Here is a 27,945-nt window from a genome sequence, read left to right as displayed (position 1 = left end):
TTTATTTTAAAATTTATTTTTATTGATAATTAACTATTGCCTACTTTCTTCCATTGGGGTCAATGGGTTTGGGGATTAGGAATTAGGATATAAAAACAAGATGTTTGGGATGATAAGAGAGCTGATATTTTGTCTCATTTAACATGGATGAATCTGTAGAGCAGCAGCAATGAAAGGATTAATAGCAGTTCCCTTCTTGGATCTACTCCCAGTAATATTATTTCTCATTCCTCCTCCCTCCCATTGTTCATCCCTAGAAGAATCTAAACCAGAAGAAAGAACCTCTAGGGGCCAGCGCAGAAGGCAGCAAGAGAACCAGTGTGTCAGCCTCCCCGCCAGGCTTGGACAGAGGGCTTTCAGGGGCTAACGATGCCATCCAGGTGCACAGGAACCAGCTGATATTCAGGGGGATCACCATCTTCAGGGGGATCACAGGCCACAACGAAGGCTCTATCAAGGCAGGCGTCGCTATAGCGGCAGTTAGGGTATTTCCCAGAGGTGAGGTCACACTGGGTAATGGGAACTGTGCCAGGGCTCTGATGACAGTTCCCTTGGCCATTCTTACAAGTCATGCTGGGGGATCCACAGGCAATGGCCACATTTGGGAAAGTGTCATGGAGGAAGGTGTTAAGGGGCTTGCAGCGCTGGGTGTAATAGTTAATCCTGCCCATGGCCCTGTTGCATTGGAGAGGGCTGGGCTGCACATGCTGGACTTGAAACCACTGGGCATAGGTCAGGTTCTGAGGCTTTGTGCCAACTGGGACCTCCCATAGGCCCAGAAAAAGAAGCAAGAGGGGGCATGAGCCTGCCAGAGCTGGTGCCATCTCTCCTATGGGGGAGGAAAAATGAAGGGAGCAGAGGGCAACAAGCTATACATTCAAGAAGTTAGTGGCTCCCACCTCGGCTTTCAGTTACTGTCTCCTTGGTCAGCTGTGCTCCCATCCCCACCTATTTCATTGTGTTCCTATCCCCATTCATGATTGTGCTTTATGTCCAATTATCCCATAATCTCCCCAGTCTCCTTTTCTTGTTTCATTTAATCTTCTCATCCCTACTGGGATCCTATCCCTCCCTCAATTCATTCTAATGCTATATTCCCCCCTTCATTCCACTGTGATCATATTCCCCTTTATCCACTATTTTCCTACATGCTTCACTGTGGAATCACTGAAAATAGGAACTGCCTTTTTTTGACTCCTCAGCACATCAGCATAGTGCCTGACACACAACAAGTGTTTAATAAATGTTTACTCACTGTATTTCTGTATTTTTACTCTATGCTCTCATCTCCAAATAACACAGCATTCCCATCCTTGCCAGTATTTTCATCTCTACTGTGCTTTCCCCTATTAAGCATCAATCCCTCTTATCCCATTTTGCTCCCAGCTCCTCTCAACCTACTGTCCCCTTTATTCATATCATTGTATTCCTCTCTCTTCACATCTTATTTTATTTTGTTTTGTTTACATATTATTAAAAATATAAATTATATTTAAATATATACCCTATTGTGCTCCTTGCTTACATAAATCTCTCATCCCCATTGATTTATATAATTATCCTATGAAAAAACATCTTTTCTCTTTATCCATCCTTTTTTCCTCCCTTCCCTAAAACACTCATCCCTCCCTAAATCCTTATCTACCTCAACCATATAAAGCCATCACCTTTCATCATCCAGTCTGAGAATAATTTCTTGCTGAAAGCTGAATCCAGATGTCTCGAGAAAACCCTGGAGAATCTTCCTTGTTGGTTGTGGTTCCTATAGAGCCAGCTTCCTCTGTGCTGGCCAGAAGGATATGAGGACGATCCCGGGGTTGGGGGACAGAAGTGGTGTTTGTGGCTGGCGACCGTATCTCACTCCCAGAACAGCTTGAAGCCAGTCACTTCCTGGCTTTGGGATCAAAGGCAGTCCCTCTCCCCTTCCCTTCCATGTGACCTGACCCAGGGGATACATTCCAGCGTATATGGAAGGAATAAATACACCTGTCTAAACAAGTTCTGTAATGACAACGCCCTGAACAATGTACTCATCTTGCCTTGTAAAAAAAAAAAAAAGCTTAATGCTGTGCTCCCTTCTCCTCACGTGTCAACAGAGTATGAAGGCCTGGAAAAGGGCCATGGTGTATTTCTGCCCCTCAGCAGGGGCAGCAATGAGCTCCTTGTGGAAGCACCAAGTGCTCTCTACCGTGCTTGCCTCTACAAGTCCTTGTGGATAGGATTTTCTAATTGGGGCACTGTTTACTCCTGAAAATATGAAGAAAAAAGAGTTGCATCATCAAGGTTTTATGAGGATTCTGTGCTATTTGATCCCTTCATCTCCATCCCCACTAGTTATTCTGATGATGATGTAATGCTTCCCAAGGCTATTATCTGGGCGTCTTCTTCTTCTTTTTTTTCCTGTTCAAGTACTGACTTCTACATTCATTCAACGAAAATTTGTTAAGTGGCAGCACCATGCTAGGCACTGAGGAGACAAAGATAAAAATTAAAGTCCCTGCCCTCGAGGAGCTTACATTTAGTTGGGTGATACAATATGGATCCAGACAAGTAAATTCAAAATAAGTCCCAAATTATATTTGCAAGGGGAGAAGAGAAAGGGCAGTAGCCATTGAGGAGTGGGAGCTCAGACTGGGTCTTCTATAGAAAGAAAATGGTCCTTGAGCTAAGCCTAGAAGGAAGTGAGGAATTCCAACTAGAGAAGTGAGGAAAGAAGTAAATCTAGACATGGGCCTGCGCCAAAACATGGAGGTGGGAGCAGCAAGCAGGCTTCTTTGATTGGAAATAGACTGCATTGGAAGAATTATGGGGAATAAGTGTGGAAATGAACCAAAAGGGAAGTAGGTTTTAAACTCTAAAGAGTGGAAATTCGCGTCTGTTCTGGTGCAAGGAGGAGCCACTGGAGTATCTTGAATATAGGAGTAACACAGTCAGACCCGTGCTTTAAGAACATCATTTTGGCAGATGTGTGGGGAATGAATTGGAGATAGGAGTGAATGGAAACAGGAAGACCAATTAGGAAGGCTTTGTAATACATTGGGCAAGAGGTGATGAGGACCTGGAAATTCGGGTCACAGCTGTGTGAGGAGGGAGAAAGGAAAAGATGGAAGACATATTATGAAGAGAAGAGACAAGACTTGGCCATAGATCGGATATGAGGGTTGAAGGAGAGGGGAGAGTTGAGTGTTTCTCCAAGGCTGCAAACCTGTGAAATTGAAAGGATATTGATGGCATCAATAGAAACAGAAGAAAGAAGTTAGGGTTTTAGGGAAAAGAGAGTGATTTCTGTTTTGAGATGCTTATAGGACAAGAAGTTGAGAGAATTCAAAAGGAAGTTAGAGATGCGGGGTCTCAGAAGAGTCTGAAGCTACATATAGAAATCTGAAAGTCACATATTTAGAGAGAATAATTGAATTTATAGAAGTTGATGGAATCACTGAGAAAGAAAGTTGATAGAAAATACTCAGAACAGAGCCCTGGATAGTCCAACAAAGAAGACAGAGGGGTGGCCAGACAGGTAAAATAAGCATGTAGCAGCTATTACCAAAACCAAGAGGGCATGGTGTATGCAAGACAACAGGGGAGTCAAAGGTGTGAAAAGAGAGACATGGAGGATGAGGACTTCAGACAGGCCACATGATTTGGAAATTAAATGATCACTATTAATCTTGGAAAGATCAGATTCAGTTGCATGGTGTCAGAAATCAGACTGAAAAGGGCTGAGAAAGGGGAGGAAAGAGAAGACAATGAATGAGAAACACTTTGTTTTTGTTCTTAGCTATGCAAGGAAGGATTTACAAGATCAATATTTAAAGTAAAGAGACTTGGCCATGGTCACATGACTAGCAGCTTAGATCTGACTTGAACAGCAGATCCATGAGACCATGAACCAAAGTCTATTGATTCTTGCTAGAACTCTATGATGCCCCTTTATCAAAGCAATAAAGTATTATAGAAAATGCTCAATGTCAGTCTTGAGTATAAGGCTGTATCCAATGTTACCCTAGTATTCCTGGAACAGCAGCATTAATAGGGATTTGGAAACAGAGGATTTTGGGTTAGATCTATCACTTATCTGGCTTTGCCACAGTCTTTTAATTTCTCTGGCCCTCTGTTTTTTTAATAAAGACAATCAAGAGGTTCTTTATGGTTATAAATTAAAGTATGGGTCCCATTCTCTGATTCTCAGATTGGAGCCTGAGGACAGTCTCCTTCTGTCAAAACAATATTCAAGATCCTTAAGACTCTCTTCATTATATTACTGATTGGCTTAGGTCCAGCATCAATCAATAATATAATCACTGATGGCTAGATAGCTTGGTGTTGTATGAGATCTCAGCTACCAATATATGGGGACCAAAGGAAACAGATGGAATCGTTTTCTCCAGTTTCACATATTTAGGTGTCTTCCTCCTACTATCCCCCATTATTTTTATGATTTCCTTAGTATGTAATAACAACACAGGTATTTAGTGGGATAGATTATTTTAAATCAAAGTGATCTGAGAATTTAGGGTTAGAGATAGAGTTCTGGCCAGTAAGGTAGGCCAAGGTTTGGGTAGGGTTTTTATTGGGGCTCTAAGGGAGACAGGAAACCAACAGGAAGAGGACCACCCTTGTGTATCAAGAGAAGAGCAACTGTGGTGAGGGATGGAGGGAGACGGGAGACTGGCTGCACTAGAATGAACTGGGAAGAGAGATATTCCACTAGATGGCAGGAGAGGTTGTGTTTGTCCTTCCTTCTTGGAGATGACCAGGACATCAGGGAGGGGATGCCGGGACATGCAAGTGAATTGGATTTAAGTGAGGGAGGCTGGGCAAGCTCACTGGCCTCCCTTTTCCCTCCAGAGCCCTCTGGGTCCAGTGCCAGGATGTATATCAAGATGGCTGCAGATGGCCCTGGATGCAGTAGGAGACCTGGGCTATATTTAAGCTAAGGTCTTCCATGGGCCTCCATGGGACACTGGATGCTGACACTTCATTAATTTGCCTTTCTTGGGGCCTGAGCTCTTGAGCCACATCTTCCTATGCTTTCTTAGAGCAAAAGTGAACCTATGTAAAGAGAGCTACACACATGCTAGGGGAGATGTCAAGACATTTTCTGCCTAAGAATCCTTGATTCAGAATAGCCTCTTCATCAGAAGTTATCAAGATTCCCAAAGGTGGAGTCTGGGGGTGGGATGGGGAGGGAGGCTTGTAAGGGAGCTCAACTGGATTCTCAACTACAACTGCTCATTCTTAGCTTTCAAAATATATTTTATTTTTCTTGTGAGGCAGGTAAAATTAAGTGTTTTACCCAGGGTTACACAGCTAGTAGATGTTAAGCATCTGAGGCTAGATTTGAACTTCCAGGTCCTCCCAACTCCAGTCCTCTATCCACTACATTATCTTGTAATACACTGTTTCCACATCTGATTTCCTCTAACCACTGCCACTGAATGGCTGGAGGGTGCTGAACTCAGCCTCTTCAGACACTATCACTAGTTGTGTGTTTATTGACAAGTCACTTAACCTGAGTCCTAGTTTCTTTATCTGCAAAATGGAGAGAAACTGTCAATATTACAAACTTCACAGGGTGTTGGGGGATAAGAGGAGAGAATAAATGCAGTGTACTTTCCAAGCTTTAAAGTCTTATGTGAATGGAAGTTATTATTCTCCCTTCTCCCTCTCCATTTGAATTGCCTTTGTGGGAAATGAAATTAAATCAACATATTCCCCTATTGCTTTGGAGCAAAAAAGCAAAACCAAAATGTATGAAGATATTCAAAGCCCATGTCTATAAAGAAATAAAGTCACAGACTAAATCTATTATTTTGTTGATATAAGTAACTCCAAAATGAGGAACTCTTTCTGCTAAGATGAATTAGCACCTTCTCTGCAACTGTCTTTAAAAAAAATTATTTAGTTTAATATTTTGGAATTACATGTAAAATTTTTTGAACAATAATATTCTTAAAATGTTGAGTTCCAAATTCTCTCCATCACTCCTGACCCTCTGCCCTCTATGAAGAGGCAAGCAATTTTATTTTGATTATATATATGCATATATATATGTAAGGTCATGTAAAATATATTTCTATATTAGCTGTGTTTGTAAATTTAGTCTTAAAAACTTGCCTACCCACCACATGTGCAAAAATGTTTGTGGCAGCTCTTTTTGTAGTGGTTAGAAACTAGAAACTGAGTGGATGCCCATCAGTTGGAGAATGGCTAAATAAGTTATGTTATATTAATGCTATGGAATATTATTGTTCTATAAGAAACCATCAGCAGGATGATTTCAGAGAAGCCTGGAGAGACTTGAACTGATGCTGAGTGAAGTGAGCAGAACCAGGAGATCATTATACACAGTGACAAGATTATACAATGATCAGTTCTGTGACTCTGCAACAATGAGATGATCGAGGCCAGTTCCAATGATCTTGTGATGAAGAGAGCCATCTGCACCCAGAGAGAGGGTGGTGGGGACTGGATGTGGTCCACAACATAGCATTCTTACTCTTTTTTTATTGTTCACTTGCATTTTGTTTTCTTTTTCATTTTTTCCCTTTTTGATCTGATTTTTCTTGTACAGCAAGATAACTGTATAAATATGTATACAAATATTGGATTTAACATATATTTTAACATGTTTACTTGCCATCTCAGGGAGGGGATCTGGAAAAGGAGAGGAAAATCTGGAACATAAGGTTATGTAAGGGTCAATGTTGAAAAATTATCCATACATATGTTTTGAAAATAAACTTTAATAAAAAAAGTTACCTAGAGCATAGCTCAGAGGTTGTTTTAACCTCTGGTCAGGATCACAAAGCTAGTATTTGTCTGAGGATGAACTTGAATATAGGTCTGAAGCTGACTATTCATTATAACACAGTCTTTTTTTGGTTACCCACACATTAAATTTGAAATGGAAAATGGAATCCATTACCTGCCCATGGGTAAACCAGATCCTATCCTTGTAACTTCATCACCATCTAGATTCCACTGGGGAAGCTTTTCCCGGCCTGACTTAGGCAGCTTACAGGCTGTGGTCCACTTTGGATCATGTTGCACCAACATGAAGACTGAGTGTTCAGTGCGAATTATTTTTTCCCCTTCATTTGCCCCCTGGCTGCATTTTTTAAAGGGCATTTTCAACGAGAAGAGAAAATGTGGAGGATGGGTGAATAGAGGAGGGAGGCAGAGGGCCAAGGTGGAAAGGTCATGGAAGAGCTGCAGGAGGCCAGCCCTGGGGGGAGAAGAATGGGCAAAAATGGGCCAGAAAAGAAGCGGCCTCTGAGCATGGGAATTGAGAGAGTCGGCCTGCTCTCGCTCCCATCCCCTCAGCCATGGTGGCCCAGCCTCTCCCCAGGGGGCCCGCAGCTGGCAGTGAAGGGAGCCGGGGTGAGTGTTGTGCAAACCCCAACACATGCCAGGTGGAGCTCTGCCTCTTTTTATGGTAGGCCAACAGCAGCTGCTTCTTGTGGCTTTCATCTGTGGGGGGTAAAGAAGTGGTGTCTGAGACACGAGGAATTGCCTGCTCTCTGCTCCTCTGAAATGAATCCGAATTTTAAAATGTTCTTCTTGAAATCACTTTGATTTCTGGGCATCCACTCTCCTCTCCCCAGTAAGCCATACCTTATAACAAAGAAAAGGAAAGAAAGGGGGGGGGAGGAAGGAACCAAGTCTACTGCTGTAGGGAACCTTCCACCCCGCAGTCCCCCAGCTCTGTAAAGAAGGGAAACTGGCTCCGAGGCTAGAGATACAGACTTTGGGTGGGAGGGTGGGCATGTGAGAAAGTCCAAGGGCACGGAGGGTGTTTCCAGCATATCCCATTCACTCTTGCTGTTCCACTTTGTTGTGTAAGGTTGATGATGCATGCAGATGGAAAGTGACCTGCTTTTACAATATATAAAGGTGGGGTCAGAGGGACTAGAACCTAGGTTTTCTGGTTGTGATTCTCTCCATTAAATATCATTCCTCTGTCCCCTCTGTCTCACAGGGCCTGAAGGAGATATAGGAATACTTGTATCCCATTCCAATAAAAATCCCAATGATCTCTTCTGAGATTTACAAAATCTCTCTGTATCATCCTCTCCCTGTCCTGATTACTATCATCTACTAAATCTCTAGGGCATTCTCAAGTTTCCCAGTGACTTCTAACTCCGGCTCACCACCTTCCTTTCCATTCTGTCCCCTGCCATCATCTTTGGGAGATCAAAGGTCAAAGAGCCTTTTAACAACCTGACCTCTTGATTTCTTTACCTCTTCAACTCACAAATTTCCTTCTTCATCCCATTTCAAACATAAGCTGACAAACCGCCATACTCTAGACCAAAGCTTCTGAAATTATGGTTCACAACCTCATATGGAGTCACATAACAATGTGGTAGTCATGAAGTTATGAGTTGTTATATGAGTTGTTATCTATCAGCAAATATTTTATTTGTATGTCCATTTTATATACCTACAGACTTGCATTTGCATAAAGTTTACTCACTGAACCTCCTAGTTTTTTGACTGTAAAATCAGAGGACTGGACTAAATGACCTCCTTCTCATCCCTGACATGTATCCTGATCACTCCCTAGATATCTCCTGACCCTCAGTCAATGAGCATTTATTAAGCACCTCCTATGTGTCAGGTACTAAGTGATGGATATATAAAAAGAGACAAAAGACAATTCCTGCTTTATAGGAACTGACAATTTAGTGGAGGAAACATCAAGTACACAAATATGCACAAACAAGTTATACGTGGGAACATGAGGAAATAAAAGAGGGAAAGCATTATAACCAAGAGGGATTTCTTGTAGAAGATAGGATTTTAGTTGGAGTTAGAAGAAAGCTAGGGAAACCAATGGTGGAGATGAGGAAGGAGAGTCTTTCAGGCATAAGGAACAGCCAGAGAAAAATGCCCACAGCCAAGGGATTGAACAGCATCTTTGAGAAAAGGCAAGAAAACCAGAGTCATGGTCACTGGTATTAGGTACAGGAAGACTAGAAAGGTTAGAGTTAGGGGAAGGGGGCAAGGTAATGAAGATCATTAAATGCCAAACAGAGAATTATGTTCTGATTGTGGAGCTGATAGTTAGTGAAATTTGTTGAGTAGGGATGAGGATGACATGACTAAATTTTCTTTTTAGGAAAACCACTTTGGTGATTGAATGAAGAATAAACTAGAGGAAAGATATGTGATTGAGAGACTGGGAGGAAAATAGAAATGGGAAGAGTTTGATGGAAAAGAATGAATTCCCATTTTGCACATGTTGAGTTTAAGGTATCTACTGGATATCTAATTGCCATTGTATAGTAGGCAGCTGGAGATAACATAAAGATTAGATTCGGATTAGGAGATTTGAGAATCATCAACCTAAAGATGGAATTAAATCCATGGGAGTTGATGAGATCAGCAAATGAAGACTTTTGGAAGAAGAGAAAATGGCCCAGGACAGACCCCTGAGGGATATTGAAAGGGAAAAATTAAGACCTGGATGAGGATCTAGAAATGAGATTGAGATGGAACAGATTGATAAAGTCTATCTGTCTATCTATCTATCTATCATCATCATCGATCTATGATCTATCACCTACTGAACTTCCAAATTGTTTTATTTTCAGAGATACATAACTGCTATGTGTTACTAGAAAAAATCATGAAATTGATTCCTACCATTGGGCAAGGGCTGCCAAATGTCTAGCACAAGGTCCAGAGACTGTCTTTATTGTTATATGGTACTTTAAAGAGATCTGACCATTAAGCTCAGTGGGCTAGGGAGAAGTAATGTGATCCTCTTCACTGGAGTAATTTAAGCACAGGCTATACTGTAGTAAGTAAGAATAGCTTTTTAGACATGTCTGCTGAGGTCCTTTTTAACTCTGAAATTCTGTGATTCTGTGACGCAGCCAAGTTTGTATTTATGATTTTTCAGTAGGTTAGCCTGATAGTTCCCCAATGATACCTTGTATCACAATTGCCTAGTTAGCCATTTGACAAATGTTATCCATGGCAGCCAGTTAAGTTTCTGGGAAGATCATGCAAAGTAAATAAATGCTCTACCAAATGTAGGTCAATAGCATAACCTTTAATGAATAACAGAAAAAATATCATTGATTAACAAATAAAGATTTCCAAGTGTTGAGTCATGGCCCACTTTTTAAGGGAAAATTTTAGCTCAAAGAAGGAATAGGGTTTTGACTTGTAGTGCAAAAAGAGATCATAAAGTGCCAAAAATGTGGAATTAGAAAGCAAGAAGAGTGGGATGACAAGAAGTCAGAATATTGGGCCAAGTTTGGAAGGAGAGGGAGGGATGAGGACTGGTAGACAGGGAGGCAGGGGGATATTCCAAATAGAATTGCTAGTCTAAAGAAGCTCTATTAGGAGATTATTCAAATTTAAGTAACATATGGTAATAATGTGGGTGACAAGTAACATATGGTAATAATGTAGGTGACCTCCAGTGCATATTGGGCAATGTACTAGTCTGAGTACTGGGAAAAAAAAGTAAATAAATGAATTCTAGTCCCTGCCCATTCAAACATTAAATGGAGGAGATAAATACAATGTACACATAAATAACTTGTGGCATAAATTCATATAAGGTCAGCATAGAATGGAATAATATTTATTAAGTATCGTGTGCCAAGCAGAGAAGTGGAAACACGAAAAAAGTGCTTTGGAAGGTCAGAAAAAGGAAAGATTATTTTCTAACTTGGGACATTCAAAGAGGAAGTGGCATTTGAGGAGAGTGATGAAGAATAGCTATAATTCAATACTAAGATGGGGGTAGGGAATTCCAGATTAAAGGAACAAAGGTAAATTGTTGGGAAAGCTTGAATGTGTATACAAGTCATTTGGAGTAGAACACATACTATAAGAGGTTGTAAAGAAAGGTTGGACTCGGATTCTACAGAACCTTGAAAGTCAGTTAAATAAATCAATAAATAATTTTGAATCAGAGATCACAGAATTATGAATAGTTTGAAGAGAGCTCAGAAACTGTCTAGTCCAATCCCTTCATTTTAAATTCAAGAAATTAGTCTTTATCTGAGTCATTGCCTCCCCTCCCTTTAAAGTGACAGTCAATAGGGAACCTCTGGAGGGTTTTAAGTAGAGAATGAAGGCATCAAATCTGTTTGTAGAATAAAGATAGAGACACGAGGACCTGAGTTCAAATTTGATCTCAGACACTTAACACTTCCTGGTTGTGTGACCCTGGGCAAGTCATTGAACCCTAATTGCCTCAGCAGAGAAAGAGAGAGAGAGAGAGAGAGAGAGAGAGAGAGAGAGAGAGAGATTTAATTAGCATATTGGCACCTGTAAGCACCAATTATCTTAGATAAGGACTGCCAAAGCACAGAGGAGGTAAGGGATTTACAAAGTCATACAGAAATAAAACTTGAACTCCGGAGTTATCAGCTGATAAAATGAATCTTAAATTGAAAGACATGTGAAGGATAGATTAGAAAGGAAGAGAATAGAATTGGGAAGACCAGTTAGGAGGCTGTTGTAATTGAGATGAGAATAAAAGTAATAATTAGTATTTATATACTGTTTTAAGATTTATAAAGTGTTTTATATGCAAGTCTGAGCACAGCATCCCTGACTCAATAAACCCCAGTGTCTCCTTATAGCTTCAGTGCTCCTTGATATTCAAACCCCTTCACAACTAGCCCTGCCCCCAATCTTTCCAATCTTCTAAAGGTTTACTCCCTGTTACACACTTTTCCATCCAATGATATTGATCTCCAAGCAGTTCTTCAAACAAGACACTACATCTTTCAGCTCTGGTCATTTTTTTCTGGCTGTCTCCCATGCCTAGAATGCTCTCCCCCACTTTCTTCCTTTAAGTTCCCACCATCTTCCTTTAAATTCCAACCAAAAATGAAGACCTCCCTAATCTCTCTTATTCCAGTGCCATCCCTCTGTTAATTACTTCCTATTTATGCTGTATACAGTTTGCTCTGTATATATTCATTTGTACGTTGTCTTCCCCATTTGATTGTAACCTCCTTGAAGGGAGTGTCTATCTTTTGCCTCTTGACACATACTAGGCACTTAATGTTTATTGAATTTACAAATATTATATTTCATTTAATTCTTACAACAACTTGTGGGAGGGGGAAGTATTATCCTCACTTAATAAATAAGAAAACGGAGGCAGACAATGATTAAATGATTGGCCTAAGGCAACACAACTAGTAAGCTTCTGAGCTAGATCTGAACTGGGTCTTACTGATATTAGGGACAGCACTCCAGTCACTCCATCAACTTAATGGTAATAAAAGGAGGGAATGGATGCAATGGATGCAATGGATTCAAAATATGTTTTAGAGTCAGAATCTAAAGGATCTGGGAAACTGCATCCTGAAGAAAAGTTGAAGTTACAGAATGCAATCAGATTCTTCCTGAACCACACGGTTAGCTACCAAAATGATGGGGCATGAAAATGATGGGTCATGAGGTGAGACCCCAAATGAATACTGGGGTTAAGGTTACAGGTCATCCCAAAAGAATTCGTAGGCACAGACTTCCAAATCAAGGAGGAAAGAATTATCATGCTGCTAAGAATGGGCCAAATCCAAAAAAAGTTAGCGAAGAAAGGGGTTTTAGCAATTAAAACAACAGACAAGTTCCCTAGTGGAACTCACAACCATGAGGAAGATGCTATTTTTTTATTATTTATTTTTTAATAGCCTTTTATTTATAGGTTATATGTATGGGCAACTTTACAAGATTGACAATTGCCAAACCTCTTGCTCCAATTTTTCCCCTCCTCCCCCACCACCTCCCCCAGATGGCAGGATGACCAGTAGATGTTAAATATATTAAAATATAAATTAGATACACAATAAGTATACATGACCAAACCGTTATTTTGCTGTATAAAAAGAATTAGACTCTGAAATATTGTACTATTAGCCTGTGAAGGAAATCCAAAATGCAGCTGGGCAAAAATAGAGGGATTGGGAATTCAATGTAATGGTTTTTAGTCATCTCCCAGAGTTCTTTCGCTGGGCGTAGCTGGTTCAGTTTATTACTGCTCCATTGGAACTGATTTGGTTCATCTCATTGCTGAGGATGGCCAGGTTCATCAGAATTGGTCATCATATAGTATTGTTGTTGAAGTATATAATGATCTCTTGGCCCTGTTCGTTTCACTCAGCATCAGTTCGTGTAAGTTACTCCAGGCCTTTCTGAAATCATCCTTGGTCATTTGGTCATTTCTTACAGAACAATAACATTGCATAACATTCATATACCATAACTTATTCAGCCATTCTCCAATTGATGGGCATCCACTCAGTTTCCAGTTTCTGGCCACTATAAAGAGGGATGCCATGAACATTCATGCACATACAGGTCCCTTTCCCTGAGGAAGATGCTATTAAAGGGAAGATACCTTGAGGTGGAAATGCATTATTGACTGGGTGAGTGAAATTTATAAAGAAGTTAGATTAACCCTAAAAAGGGGTTAGCCTAAAAAGGAATTAGCCAGGGAAGGGGATTACACCATTAATTGGAGGGATAACCCTACAAGGCATTCAGCATCCTAAAAAGAGTGAGCAATGATCTATAATATGAACAGATCTTCTAGATGGAAAATACAACCTTAGGGGTTTGACATCATAACTTGGTTTTCTGATTGGATACAATAAAATAAAGTGGGGTGGTTTCAAGATACCTCCACCTGAGATGGGGCTGTAATCAAGTCCCACTTAAAAGGCTGAGAAAGATGCCATCAGTGCCCTTCTCTGCTCACCTCACCAGTATGAAAATCCTACTGGAACTTCAGGCTTTCTCTGCTACTGCCCACTAGCTACCCAAAACCTCATCAGAAGAAGAAAAAGTCAGAGAAAATATAGGTTTAGAACATGGGTGACGGAGAAAGTAGCAAGAGCATTGAAAGAAATTAAGGAGTTAGGAGGAAGAGGAGAGTGTTAAGGCAAAAGATAATAAATTTGGATTTGGACACTCTGGGTTTAAGGTTTGGGTAGGATATTCAAATATTCCTTAAACAGTGAGAAACAGAAAGGGCCAAAAATTTGGGTTGTGATAGCTTAAGAATAAAGAGTGGTTAATATACTAAAGGAGGGGGAGATTTGGAAAAAAGAAAGAGACACTGAGGCTAGACCCTTTTGGAAGTATGAAAGACCAGTTTTAAAGGGTTAGAAAAAGGAAGGGGAGAAAAAGGCTGGGACAACTAAGTCTTGGCTGTGGAGGAGGGGTATTTTAATTATGATTTAGGAGGACAGGCTTAAGATTTCTTCTAGTTTTCTATTTATTTTTGGAGGAGGGAGAGAAAAGGAGAAAGAACACCTTAATCACCAACTACCATGGAGAATTAGGAGATTAGGGATCTGGAACCTGCAAAGAAAGTAAAAAGTGGATATTAAGCCCTACTATGTGGAAGACTTTGTGCTAAGGATAAATGAGAGGGGAATAGGTGGTGCAGTGTATAGAGTACAGGGGCCTGGAGTTAGGAAGATTCATCTTTCTGGGTTCAACTCTGACCTCAGACACTTAATAGCTGGGTGAACCCTGAGCAAGTCATTTAACTCTTAGTTTCCTCTTCTATAAAATAAACTGAAAGAAGAAAATGGCAAACTACTCCAGCATCTTTGCCAAGAAAACACCCAATGATTTTGTTAACTCATGTTGAGTTTAAGATGCCTATCAGTCTAGGATGTCTAATAGGTGACTGAAAATGTGAGACTGAAGGTCAATCAAAAGATTAGGGATGGATAAAACAGATTTGAGAATTATGGGCATGGAAATAATTGAACCCTTGAGAGCTGATGAGATGAAGTATAATAAAAGATTAAGTCTCAGGACAAAATACTGTGGGAACATTGGGGTACCATGTGACTTGGATGAAGATCCAGCAAAGGAGATCCAGAAGGAGCAGTCAGATAGGCAGTAAGAGAACTAGGAGAAAGTAAGAATACTGGAAACTTAGAGAGAAGAGTATCAAGGGGAAAAAAGTGATCAACAGGGTTGAAAGTTGTAGAGAATATCAAGAAGTAGAACTGAGAAAATGCCCCTGGATTTGGCAATTATCTTTCATTCTCAAAGACCATCATGACATCAGGGAGGGCATGTCATGACATGTGCAACTAAATGGGATTTAAGTGAGAGAGGGCTGTGCAAGGTCACCTGCCTTACTTTCTTCTCCAGGGCCATCTGGATCCAGAGGCCAGATATAGCTCAGAAGGATGGAGATGTCTTTGGATGCAAGGTCTTTAACATGTCTCAGTTTGGCAGAGGCAACTGCCTTTCATTGAAGGCTAGGAAAGATAGAAATGAGCTAAAGGCTTTTTTAACCTAGTCCAACAGCCAGAGTGATTTGAATTTTTAAAGCAAGGTCAATTAAAAAAAACTACACTATGAACTCCATATGAAATATATATATAAGAGAGAGAGAGAGAGAGAGAGAGAGAGAGAGAGAGAGAGAGAGAGAGAGAGAGAGAATGGAGAGAGAGAAGAAAAAAATAAAGATGGGAGGAAAAGGAGGAAGGAAGGAAAGAGAAAGGAAGGAGGAAAGAAAGGTTGGCAATTAAGAGATCATGGGAAGAGACCAGCTTGTTAGGAGGAAGCCTTGTTCTTTGACTGACTTTAATTTAATTATAACTTACTTTTTCCCCTAAGAGAGAATGTAGTGAGCTGGGGCCCAAAGTACTTCCTGGCTATCACCATCTGCATTGCTCTCAGTTGTTCACTTCAAGATGAAAAAGGCAGTGCTGACATCAGCCTACTCTCCTGGGTTTCATCCTTTCTGGGCTGGGCAACCAAGTCTCAGAGATGAAGTTCCCTAAAATTGTGGCCTTTGGGGAGGCAGGAACTAGAATAAGAGCAATGCCTTGGTGACCAGAAGTTCAAAATTCCTTTCTGTGAAATCCATTGCAAAGTAGGATCAGAGAGAGAGAGCCAGAAAGCAGGAAGCCCTCTGGAAGAATCTTTTCTCCAAAGCTTTGTATGCCCTTGTATAAAGAGGGCAGAGCACTACCCAGTGGTGCCGGTAATAAGAACTGTAGAACCTCAGGAGTTGACCTCCTCATCCGTTTTCTGGCTAGCATTTTCCTCAGCATAGGAGAGACCTCTAACAGCTGAAAGTTCCAGTTCCAAGCCAATACCTTGTGGACACATAAACCATGAGATAAGAGAGTGAAACTGCTGAATTGTTTCCTGGACGTGGTAGGGATGAGGAGAGACTAGTTCTGGTGGCTAAGGCTTAGTGTTGATGGGAAGAACAAGCCAACAATGCTCTTAACTCTTCAGACTAACAACACTGGGTTCTGGACAGAGCAGAAAAACTCTGTGGTTCTCTACTCCTGCTCCAGCCCCCACACACAGTAGGCTGTGGTGGTGGTGGTGGTAAGGGTGGGTGGAAAGATGAGTCAGGGACTTATTAATGACCTTCTTAGAGGTTCTGACCCAGAATCTGAATTCAGAAAAATGATGTCTAGTGAGAAGAGATGGATGCCATGGTCTCAGATGGCATATGGAAAGTTGTTACAGACGTGTTTCTGAGCCTAGAGTCCTAAATAGAAACATATTACACTGGGCAGGCCGCAGAGAGTAGGAGAGAAAGGGGCATCATAGTCACTCTCTGTTCCTATCAAATTAGATCCAAGAGCACTCTGTTCTCCATAAACTAAATAGCCCTTTTCTATTCACCTTAGGGAATAGTTGAGAGGAAACATGAAATTACTAGGTATTCTGACTCAAAGTTCCACATCTTATCAAGATGGATCAGTTCAGGATGCTGTCTTTGATCTTTTTCAATCAACCAACCTCTGCCCTTGAATAGTTTCCTTGACCAGATTTTTAAATATTAACCCTCCTAGTCTATTGTCCGCCTCCAGACTCTGCCTTCTCATTACTCCATCCCCTCTTCCCCTCCGGTTTCCAGGTGAGACCAGGTTACAGCTGGCCTCAGAAGGAAGGAGCCTAGAGGAAGACAGGATCACCTGCTCTTCTGCCTTCTCTTTTCAGAACTCTCTGCCTGTACTGGTCAGAAGTTTGGGCCAGGGGACCAAAAAGACCAAAAGAGATTCCTAGTCTAAGGATCAGCTGATTCTTTGTCTACTCAAGCTTCAACATAAGAACTGGGTAAGGACAGGGGCTCTAAGCTGAGTTAGTCTGGGTAAGGAGTTTGGCATGAATAAGAAGAGAAAAACAGAAAAAAAGAGAGAGATGCTGAGACTTTGGGGATGAAGATGTAGGCCTTTTGGAGAAAGGGAATGATACCTGCCCTCTATTCTCTCCCTTCCCTTTATTGTTCTCCCCCCCAGAAAAGATGGTTCTGGCCAGGACTCTAGTTCTCCAGCTACTCCTGGTACCAGCTCTGACCTTCCTCTCCTTCTCATCGTCTAAAGTCAGAAATTTCCGTACTCTGCACGTTGACTTTCCCAAGGTTACATTTGCGAATGAGTTCCAAGGCTACTGCAATGGTCTGATGTCCGTTGTTCGAGGATACAGATATGATAGGCACTGCCCCTGGACCCACTATGTGCTGCACGCGCCCTGGAGCCAAATAAGTAAAAACTGCAAGGAACCTGACAGCTTTTGCCAGGACTTCAGTGAGTACTGCTCTCTCAGCCAAGATGCTTTTTTTCTTACCACCTGTTCACGAGTGACCTTGGAGCCGCCCACCACCTGCCAGTACAATGAAACCACTTCCACTCAACGGGTCTACCTACTTTGCAACAGAAGATTTAATGGGGAACCCATATATATCATTGGTCTCCTTGAGAAGTAGAATTGGGAGGGAACCAAGTGGTAGGGGAAACCTAGATTCCTATCCCTGGCAGAACAAGGGGCAGGCTCTTGTTCCCTGATTGGGGAATGTAAGTCTTCCCCCTGCCCTCTGTATCCCTCCTATGACAGCAATGCAGGCTGAGCCAGTTTCCAGGAAACTAGATCATTTAGCAAAGTCTCCAAGGGCTCCAGACCACTCCCCATGGTCTCTACATGAATAACAGATAAGTTACCTTATAGACCAAAAAGAAATTGCCCTATTACCTTTTAAACAAGTCCAATCCTATGCCCTCTTGCCAATCTTCTAACCCAAAGATATAGCCCCTCACCCTATGTAGGGTTCAGAGCCTTCCCTCCCTCCCCTCCTTTGGCCTAAGAAGTTAACTCTGTCCAGTTGGCAGAGGTTGGCTGTTCACTTGGCCGGATCCTGAAAATTGGAAAGAGCCCCAGAGCCATGGCCAGCACCATGACAACAGCTGGCCTGGCCTCCCTTCTCCCCAACCCCCACCTTCTATCCCCCATTACTTCTTTCTGTGCTCAGCTTCCTCCAAAGGGTATCTTTGTTTGCTATACTGGCCATCTAGTTTCTGAAGGAATCAGCCCCTTCACATCCATCCTGGAGTAACAGACCCCTTTCCTATTCTCCATCTTCCCTATCTTTAACTACACACACCCAAATTCTCAGTCTTTCCCTTTCTTTCCAGTTATATATATATATATATATATATACTGTCCTCTCCTTTCTTTCCATCCCACAACAGATTCTAAGTAGCACTTGTGGGGTTGAGTGGGATGGGCTAAGATAAAAGTTTTTTAAACCATGAACTCTGTGCTTTTATTTTATATAGATTCATCTTGAAATTTAGGAAAGGGTACAAGAGAATTAGGAAGTTTGGTAGTGTTGGGGTAGCTACATATCTGGGAGTCTCCAGAATTTCAAATTCAACAAATTCAGTAGCCTCCTTTCCTTCCTTCCTAGGCCATCCTTTTTCCTCTCAGCCAGGTCTCCTTTTTAATCTTTCATCTTACCTTGGAATTCTTTCCCTTGTGCTGTGCATTTGTATTTGCTCTGCCCATAAAATTAGTATGGTAGTAGTATGAAAGGTCCACTATAATGAAATGTTGGGGTGGTGTGTGAGACCTGTTAAAAGGCAATTTAAAAGTCCAGGCAGGTAATAGAGCTTATCCTAGGATAATAACAGGAGTATGATATAGGAATGATAAACAAGGGGTCTGAGAAATATGTTGGAGATAGAAAGGATAGGATTTGACAATTTATTAGATATGAGGGAAGAAGCCAAAATTAAGTTTTGCATACTATACCTGAGTGCCACAGTCTGATGACTTAGTTACCTCCCATCCCATCTAGGACTGCCTTTCCAAATTGCAACCAATGGAGGCAGGTGAGATCTAATGAGTTAACCAATCAACCAACCAATATTAAGGGTGCAAGGCACATTGGTACAAAGATCACATTTATACGGTGTTATACGGATATAAAGCACTTTACATACATTATTTCATTTCATTTTCATAGCAACCCTCTGAATCACCTGAGGTACTGGGTCCTGGATCCGCAATTTCACTGGTCTAGAGTACCTCCAGATAAGGAATCTGATAATTTAGGTTGTCACATTCTCTGCAATTTAAGGGTCCTAGAGTTGTCTAGAACATTAAGAAGTTGTGAGTGGGGTCATAGCCAGTGTATATTGGAGACAGAACTTGACATCGGCTCTCTGTGGCTCCTTCTTTTCCAGCTTTCCATCCACCACAATATGGCTAGTCAGGACTTAGAATTTATTTTATTAGTAGTACCATTTTACTAGGAGGAAATTGAGACCCAGAAAGGTTGCCACATATTCAAAGTCACAATGGAGCTTGAAGATAGGACTGGAACCCAAGACTTTTTGCTCCAGGTATAATGAAAGCCATCCCATGGAGTTGCCCTTCCTTATTCTTGCTGATCACATACGATGACTAAACCCTTAGGTTAGGGGTGTGGGTGGGAGATGGCTCAATCAGGCATGGGATTGAGAGCTGAAGTGCATGAGCACTCTGACACAACAAAGCAATTTCCTTGTTGAGTGATTAAACAGAGGAGTTGATGACAGGCTACCAAGCTCACTCCTTTGCTTTGGCTCTCTCATGTACATATATTGTTTTCTTTCATTAAACTACCCTCATGACAGAGGGTCTAGAGGTCCAGAAGTCCTTGGCCCAATGAATGGGGACAACGGAAACTTCCAGATGGAAAACTGCTCAATTCCTTGGCCCGGCTTGCCCCAAAACATTGTCTTTGAGGGAGACAACAAAGAGCTAACTACATAAAATGCCTAATGAGCAGTCTTGCAACCAGCTCTGCATTCTGATGAAAATTAAGTATCAGTCTATTGAGAAATTACTCTTGAGAGTAGTTATAGGGTGTTAATGACATAAGAGGTATGAGAGTTCTGCATCTTTTAGCAAAATTTCTGTCTGAAAAAAGTACCTGTCCCCTACCTGATTTAGACTGTATAATAAGTACCTTTCTGAGACCCTAGATAGAAGCTAAAATCTAATTTTTAAATAATTTATCCCCCGGATATAAGAGTGGGCATTTAATGAGCCGAAGAGAATAAGAAAGGAAGCATAGTCTCCACTCATTGGAAGTTAGGCTCCCTGGGAATGAATTTGATATAGAAGCTACATGCATGAGTCTAGGCCAAAGGGGCCCCTTAGGGAAAAGGGAGTTAGTATAGCACCACAGTCTCTTGGACCCAACTGTGGTTTCTTGTTAGATAAGATCATTTTCTTTCAGTAATAGGGGGATCTTCTGCCTCAAATGCAAAGTGCTTCCTAATTGGGGCAGGGCATCACAACAACGAAATTCCTCTGTGAGAAAAAATCTGGTTTTGGGGTGAATTTGGGGATGAAGAATTGGTGTTCAGTTGTATTAATATTTTAGTGCATGAAACAACAGTATAGTATAATCTGCATCTCAAGAAGGACAAATTCATATCTCAACACCATCACTTACCAGCTGTGTGGCCTTACACTTAATCTTAGTATGATATATTTATTGAAGGTAATTGTGTCTCATCCCCCAACCACTACCACAAATGAACCCAGAGGTGATCAATGATAATTGGGAACGTGTGGGTGAAGTTCCAAAGTTCACTACAGACAAGTCTTCCTGGGTTAGCTGGGCATAGGTACAGCATGGATTTTTAAAAACCTGTTGGGGGTTGGGAGTGAGTGAGAAACAAGTACTTTGGCCTGGAAAACAAGAACAGCTATTCTGCTTGGAGATGGACTAGGAAGAACATACATGTGGATTGAATTGAAGATGGGTTTTTGATTAAGTGATGGCAAACTGCTACAAGGTCTGAAGCAGACCTAATTTACTGTGGGATTTTAGGAGGACTACCTACTAACTTATTACTAGCCATAAACAGGTAAAGAAAACATTTTAAATCCCCCATGCAACTGTCTACTCCATGTTGACAACTGTTTGCAGCTGTTACACTTTTTCCTACTTGAACCAGCAGCTTTGAACCAGTCTTCCAGAAGCTGTCTCCCAAGCCTAATCTTTTCCCCCCTCCCATATTCCCAGAAATTTAACCTGCTCAAATTTAACTAGAAATGTACAAATTGGAGATGAGGACAAGTGACTTAGCAAGCAGATGGCAAGAGAGCCTAAATTGAGGACTTTATGGTTGGCTGCCCTAATGCTCAACCATCTTGACTGGTGACTAAGGATGAACAAGCTCACACTGCTCACTCTATCTACTACTGGGTCTCTGATTCCAAAACATGCCATGCTTTACCTTCACACCCTATCCAACCAGCAAGCCATACCTCTATAGGCTACCTTTGCCATCTGCCTGTTGCCTTTTCCCCAATCCCAACTTGTACTTTTTGCTCAAATTAATGGCACAATTGCTTCTGGAAAGAACAGTACCAATTGACTGTTCTAGAAATCAACTCAATATCCTTGTGAATCTCTTAAAATCAAAATATGTGTTGTCTTCCCTTGTTTGAATATAAGCTCTTTGAGAACAGGGACTGACTTTTTGTATTTGTATCTTCAGCTCTTAGCAGGGTCAGGCAAATTAGTATCTAAGAAATAATGCTGATTCATTCATCCATCCATTCATTCAACATTCAAATAAATCCTGGAAAATGCTCTTAGAATTGGAGAGTGTAGGTGGGAAGTAGGATGAGTAATAATGTAAAAGTAGAAGGCTCTGGGTTATTAAATAGCTGAGGGTAGTGGCTAAAACTTGGGGGATAAAATGAGTGACCAGAATAGGACACTGTGAGTGTCTAAGAAGTTTAGTAATGAAGTAACTGAACTCTGGAGTAGATTGTGGTGAGCTAAGGAGAGACTCATGCCCTGGGAAAGAGGAGATCTTCGACAGGATCTTGGACTTTTCTTCACATATGTCCCACCTTAGAACTAGCTCAAAGGCATAGCCAGGTTGACGGGGTCTAACCTTATCTGGTCTCTTCCTTGACCAAAGGTTCAATACAACCCCTACTCCCACCCCCACCCACCCCCCTTCCCTTTGCTGTTATCCTGCCCTGTCTCGAGCAGAGGAATGACATAATAAATCTATTCATAGAGAAAGTTAAACTGCCCTAAATGGGAAGGACAGATTAAAGAAGCTGGAAGCAGGGAGACTGGTTGACTATAGTAAACTGGGAGGTAAGGAGCCTTACCAGTGGTGGAAGTCTAGCATTTAAGAGATATCTGAGCCAGAACAGAGAGGTGATGGAAAATGGGAGCAGTCAAAAAGAGCAAAGATATGTTTAGAGCATGGGTGGCAAAGAAAACAGTTGTGGCTTTGAAGGAGGTAAGGAAGTTGGGGGAAAGAAGGTTTCTTTAATATCTAATGGGTTTTTATCCTAGAACTCTCGGGATTGAAAACCCCTCTCTACCAAATCAATTTCACCAACCTCTATTAAGATTTACTATGTACAAGGCACTGTTTTACTCTTCTCATTCTTAACCTGCCCTTATACTTTCCGAGGGGAAGAGACATGTTGGAGTGAAGGTCAGGGGCTTCTAACCCCTTGTTGGGAATGAGAAGGTAGGTGTAGCATGATAAAAACAGGAGCAACAGTTGCATTCACAGCTGGCTTTTCTTCCATATCCCCTGGGTCTGAGTTCCAAAGACTATATAAATGAGAGATTTTTGGTTTGGGGCCAGAGATTAGGTTGGGAAAGAACAGGAAGAGAAATTTAATGGAAGCTGCTCCCTACCTTATTACCCTGTGAGGAGGAGTTGGAAGGATAGTCTAGAATGTTTATGGAGAACCTTCCCTTGCTCTACTCTCTCCCCCAATATGGATGAAGCAGCCTGCCTCCTGGTACTGCCCGCAGAAGGCAGTGCGTGTTGGCTGCTGCACACACAGATGTTTATTGTCTCCCTGGTGGTGATGGAGTAAGAGCTAAGGAGATGAAGTTGAAGATGGAAGGGGGGAAACAGGGAGACTCACTCTCTCCCTCTGCCCCATTCCCTATAAAGGGCAAGCCAGGCCTCTATTTTTTCTTCTTGTCATAGGTGCCAGCACCTTTGTAACCAGTCACGTAGCCAGTGTTCATGTCCTCCCGCCCTGCTTTACCCTTCCCTTTACCAACTTCATCAAAACGATCCTTGTGGGAGCCTGTATACTTGCTGGGGTCTGTCAAACGCTCCACACCTCCCACTGTCATTGCTTTCTGTAAAATCATAGAAATCCACCCAAGAGCAGAGTTAGAATTGGAAGACCTTTTTCTACTCAATTCCATCTGCTACCCTTCTTTCCAACATGCATACACATAAATTCCCAGACCCCCCATCCATCATCTCTCTTCCCTCCAACTGCCTCAAGTTATCACCATTTTCTGTATCATTATATAAGGGGATCACCAACAAGCTGGAGTTCCATAGCTGAAGTTACAGAGTAGATGAGAAGACCTCTACCCCAGCATGGGCTGAAGAAGACTGTAAAACTTCCTTGTCTAGTCTGAAGAATCTTCTGTGGATACTCCTACACAAGGACCCCGTCCAGTCAGCCCCTACCCCAACCCTTTTTCCACTCATTCCATGGAAATGCCCAAGAAGACACATTTGCTGAAGAGAGAGCATTGAAATTGAGGGTGAGAAGGGCTAAGTTTACATGGGATAGAAAGAAGAGGAAAGGGAGCCCAAAATTAGAATAAAGACAAGGAGTTTAGAGTATGAAAGTGTACCATTTCATTGGGAAGGTGAGGAGATTGGAAATGACATAAAATGATATAAAAGGATCAAGTGAAAGAACTGAGGATGTAAAGCCTGAATCAAAGACTAGAATGGGGCAGACCAAGAGAAATAAAGATAGCCATCTTTAAGTAGCTGAGAGAGAATCTTATACAAGAGAGATTATTAGTATATATTTTTTACTTTAGAAGAAATGAGTTGAGGCTTCAAGTTGTTGAGGCAGAATTTGTGTTCATTTGAAAGGGTGAATAGGCATGAATACAGTATGTGCCAGTTATAACAAGGCAACTTTAATTTCTCAGAAAAAAAAAAAAACCTGACATTTTGGGTCTCATTTTTAAAGCTTATGTTTTAAAGTAAAATTTAGGGTTTTTTAAAAATTTAGTTAGATTTAAGTTTCCATGGCTTGATGAATTAAATCAATGTGCTTCATATAACTTAGAATCTTAAAAAGACTCAATTCCTTGGGTGAACATTACAAAAAAATGGAGGTGGTTCTCTATCATTGAGAATTTCCATATAGAGACCACTGGTAGAGATTTTTGTAGAAGAATGTTCTAGATTGGGTTTGATTATATTGACCTCTGAAGATATTTGAGCCTTTGAGAACAGAGGAAATACAGTGCCAAGGCTCAAGTGAATTTTTTGTTCTGTATCCTGATTCGCCACTCCTTGAGGAGTTTATATTCTATTGGACTGGCCTCAATGCCCTAATCAGTTAAGTGGGAAGTTTTCATCTGCTGATTTCTGAGGCCTTTCCAGTTGTAATAGTCTCTATATAATCAATTCTATATCCAGATTAACCCCTTGCTTCTTGGGATTTTTATAGCTACTCTCTCTTACCAGGAGTTGTAGTAGTGTTGCAGGAGTCATGGGTAGCAGTGGCCAGGTCTGACAAATGTTAGGGGTCAGACATCTGAAGAATATTAAAGGTTAGGTTTGGAAAGTGAGATGAATTAGAAAAAGAGAAAACTTACTGGTAAATCTTTACTAGGAGATTCTTCACTTAGGTGTAAAAACTCAGCTGCATAATTATTTATAATTGTTTAGAAGAAGGCCATGTGATTAAAAAGAATTCTATATATACAACACTTAGGGAAGGCTGAACAAATTTGGATATATTAATGTGATGGAATATTATTATAAGAAAAGATGAAGGGAATGATTTCAGAAAAATCCAAGAATACTTGTATGAACTGATATATTGTGAAGACCGAGTTAGCACCCTGGATACCTTAGAATCAGCTGGACTCAGGATAAGCAAAAGTCCTTGGTCTTTATTCTTGGTCGTTAGAGGTAGAAGTGAAGGGAATGGACACAGGTTCTCCACGACCACCTTTTTCCACCTCCACCGCCCAAGTGACCCTGGCTTGTCTTACTCTACCCCCTAATCCTCCCCACAATTCTCTGTATACACTAAAAGACTGAACCAGCGCAGACTAGTGGGAAGGGTCATTTTCCAAGCATATGCTAATATTATCCAATCGGTAGTTAGCCTTAAGTGTTTGGTTGTCCAACCTCAATGCTTCAACTCAAGAGTTTCAGCCCTTTATAATATATAATGAAGTGAATAGAACCAGGAGGACAATTTGTATAGTAACACTATTGTAAACAAATATAACTTTGAAAGACTTAGAAATTCTGATCAACACAAGAATCAGCCACAATTCCAAAGGACCCAATGAAAAATGCTACCCAACTTCAGTTAGGGAGCTAATGGACTCCACAGTACAGATTGAGAGGTGTGTGGATGCACACAAACACACACCTATCTGTATATACGTATCCACACACACAATGACATGGCTAATGTGAAAAAAATTTTTTCTTAACTATACATGTTTGCAAAAGATTTTGTTTCTGGTTTTCTTGTTTCCTTAATGAAAGGTGGGAAGGAAAGGATTTGACTGAAAATAAAAGTGAATTTTTAAAAAGGCATGGGAATGCTAGTAGATTGCCAACTTAAATGGAATACAGCATTGTGATAAAGGAGTCAAAAGAAGTGTGTGATCTGAGTCTACATGATTTGAAGAATTGTATTCAGATTGAGGGAAATGAGAGCTTCTGTATTTTGCCCTAGATTGATCATAACTGGAACATGCCATACAAATATGGATACCAGAAGATAAAGGTAAAGGACTAGAAGCTGTGCCCAGCAAGGGTTGGTTGAAGGAACTGGAGAGGTTTTACCTGGAGAAGAGGAGGAGGATTATTGGGTAGAAGTAGGAGGATTAAACTACCGACTATGGTAGGAGTAACAAACAAGGAAGCAGATCTGACTCAAGTGAAACTTAATAAATAGAGCTATCAGAACTGGAACAGGTTTCTCAAGTGGAGCTGAGGGTGAGAAGGGGAGTAGTGGGTTGTGAATGGGTTCTTGGAGTTTCTTCCCACTCCAGATTTCTATGATTCTAGGCAAGGGTAGAGGAGATTAAGGTCAAGATCAGTGTCACTCACAGTCACTCCTGAAGCAATTGGACCTTTGTTCCTCATGAGGGCAAACATACTCTGCAATGCCTCTTCTGGGCTTTTTCCAATGAATTTTTTTTGACCCAGCTCCTTAATCGCTGTCTGGAACCGGCCCCAATCGATGGTTCGGACATTCTTCTCCCTGGAATGATTGATTGACACCGTGGGCAGTTGTGCTAAGACATAAGCAACTTCCTTTTCCTTCTTCCCCACTCCCAGCTCTGTCATCCCTGCCTCAGAATCAGCTTTCCAAACTAGAGCTTCTCCCCTACTCTAATACCCCAGCATCCTTACCTTTGTTGCCTAAATCTCTGAGTAAGTAGGGAGTTCAGGTTTTATGGGGAGACTCTAACAGTCCTGTATTAAGGGAGGGGAAAATCTGAAATCAAAGCCTTCTTGCCGCCTTCATTATTTCAACAAACATTTAAATAGAAAACACATGCCAGATACGAAAATTTTAAAAAAGGGTTCATTACCTTATCACTTCATTCAGTGATAGCCCAGTGTCTCCTCAAACTTGTCACTCCTTCCCCGAAGCTATTTCTTTTACCCCTCTTTCTTTCCCCATCCCCAGGCGCCATAATCTAGATTCCGCGGGCCTCCTCACTTGACTTTGCTGAACACAATATCCACATCAGTGGGGGTGATTGCCTTGCCATCTATGATGCCGCAGTCCTTACACAGCTTGACAAAGTTCTGGTTGTTGAGGTTACTGCCACTGGAGGAAGAATCCCCAAAGGCGGCAAAGAGGTGAAAGGTTTTCTCCGCTTCGGATTCCATTGGTCAGCTGCAGGTTAGGGAGAGGAGAGACAGGGAAAATGGTGGGGAGGGAAAAAGGAAGGGGGAGGGGGAGGGGAAGGGGAAGGGGGAGGCCTAGAGAGAGACAAAAGGGACAGGGTTAAAGCCGAAGCAGTGCAGAAACCTAGAGCTTCCCTGGCCTTCACTAATTTCCCTTTGTTTCATCCCCCCACCCCAGCTTCTTCCCAGAATCAGACACTACCCACCCTCCTCCCTCTTTTGGCTTCCCACCTAAGAGGGACCAAATGGTGCCTGGAGCTGCCTGGCTTTTAGCTCTTTGGTGGAGGTATGTTGGGGGAGGGAGGAAAGTGTGTGCCCTAGTATGGACTGCAGGCACCTGGGGAGAGGCAGCTGTGATCTCATCGCTGATCTATGACATCAATGGTGGTAAGCCCCCAGAAGGCAGCCTTTGGGGTGGCTGAGTGGCCACATAGTCCTTACACTCTGCCCCTCCTGGCCGGCCTGCCTGTCCACCGACCTCCCCTGACCCAACTGTCCTCATCCTACCCGGCCAGGCCGCTAACCTTCTGGACCCTGGCCTAGCTGTCCACACGCTCTCCCTCTCCGAGAGAATAGGGAAAGCAGAGAGAATAGCAGCTCCACACCAGGACAACTCCACCTTCGAAGCTGCATGGACAAGCCGCATTATCAGTCACCAAATTCTGTTCAGACCCTTCCTTAGGGTCTTTTCAATTCTTCCCTGTCTTGCCATTCC

General features: G+C 41.7%; 3 protein-coding genes across 4 annotated transcripts; 1 reads left to right on the top strand and 2 right to left on the bottom strand.

Moving 5' to 3' along the window:
- RNASE8 (ribonuclease A family member 8) lies at positions 1-26,487 on the bottom strand. Its single transcript, XM_031954989.1, has 2 exons — positions 26,421-26,487; positions 1-2,467 (listed from the first exon to the last, which is right to left on the bottom strand). Exon 2 carries the CDS (start codon positions 822-824, stop codon positions 357-359), a length of 468 nt encoding a protein of 155 aa, XP_031810849.1. The 5' UTR covers positions 825-2,467; positions 26,421-26,487; the 3' UTR covers positions 1-356.
- On the top strand, positions 17,099-18,039 carry RNASE13 (ribonuclease A family member 13 (inactive)). Its single transcript, XM_031954990.1, has one exon. It carries the CDS (start codon positions 17,279-17,281, stop codon positions 17,738-17,740), a length of 462 nt encoding a protein of 153 aa, XP_031810850.1. The 5' UTR covers positions 17,099-17,278; the 3' UTR covers positions 17,741-18,039.
- TPPP2 (tubulin polymerization promoting protein family member 2) lies at positions 22,935-27,551 on the bottom strand. 2 transcript variants are annotated; one of them, XM_031954986.1, is made up of 4 exons: positions 27,462-27,551; positions 27,040-27,219; positions 26,421-26,574; positions 22,935-23,443 (listed from the first exon to the last, which is right to left on the bottom strand). In XM_031954986.1, the coding sequence occupies exons 2-4, from the start codon at positions 27,210-27,212 to the stop codon at positions 23,264-23,266; spliced, it is 507 nt and encodes a 168-aa protein (XP_031810846.1). In that variant the 5' UTR covers positions 27,213-27,219; positions 27,462-27,551; the 3' UTR covers positions 22,935-23,263. The 2 variants fall into 2 exon arrangements, with proteins under 2 accessions (XP_031810846.1, XP_031810845.1); XM_031954985.1 differs by lacking the exon at positions 27,462-27,551 and having other exon boundaries at positions 27,040-27,305.
- Positions 27,552-27,945: the final 394 nt, after the last annotated feature.

This window comes from Sarcophilus harrisii, chromosome 2, assembly GCF_902635505.1.
Source record: "Sarcophilus harrisii chromosome 2, mSarHar1.11, whole genome shotgun sequence".
In the NCBI taxonomy this organism is placed as follows: Eukaryota; Metazoa; Chordata; class Mammalia; order Dasyuromorphia; family Dasyuridae; genus Sarcophilus; species Sarcophilus harrisii.
The sequence above is the reverse complement of the archived record's forward strand: the minus strand, read 5'-3'. Positions and strand labels throughout refer to the sequence as shown.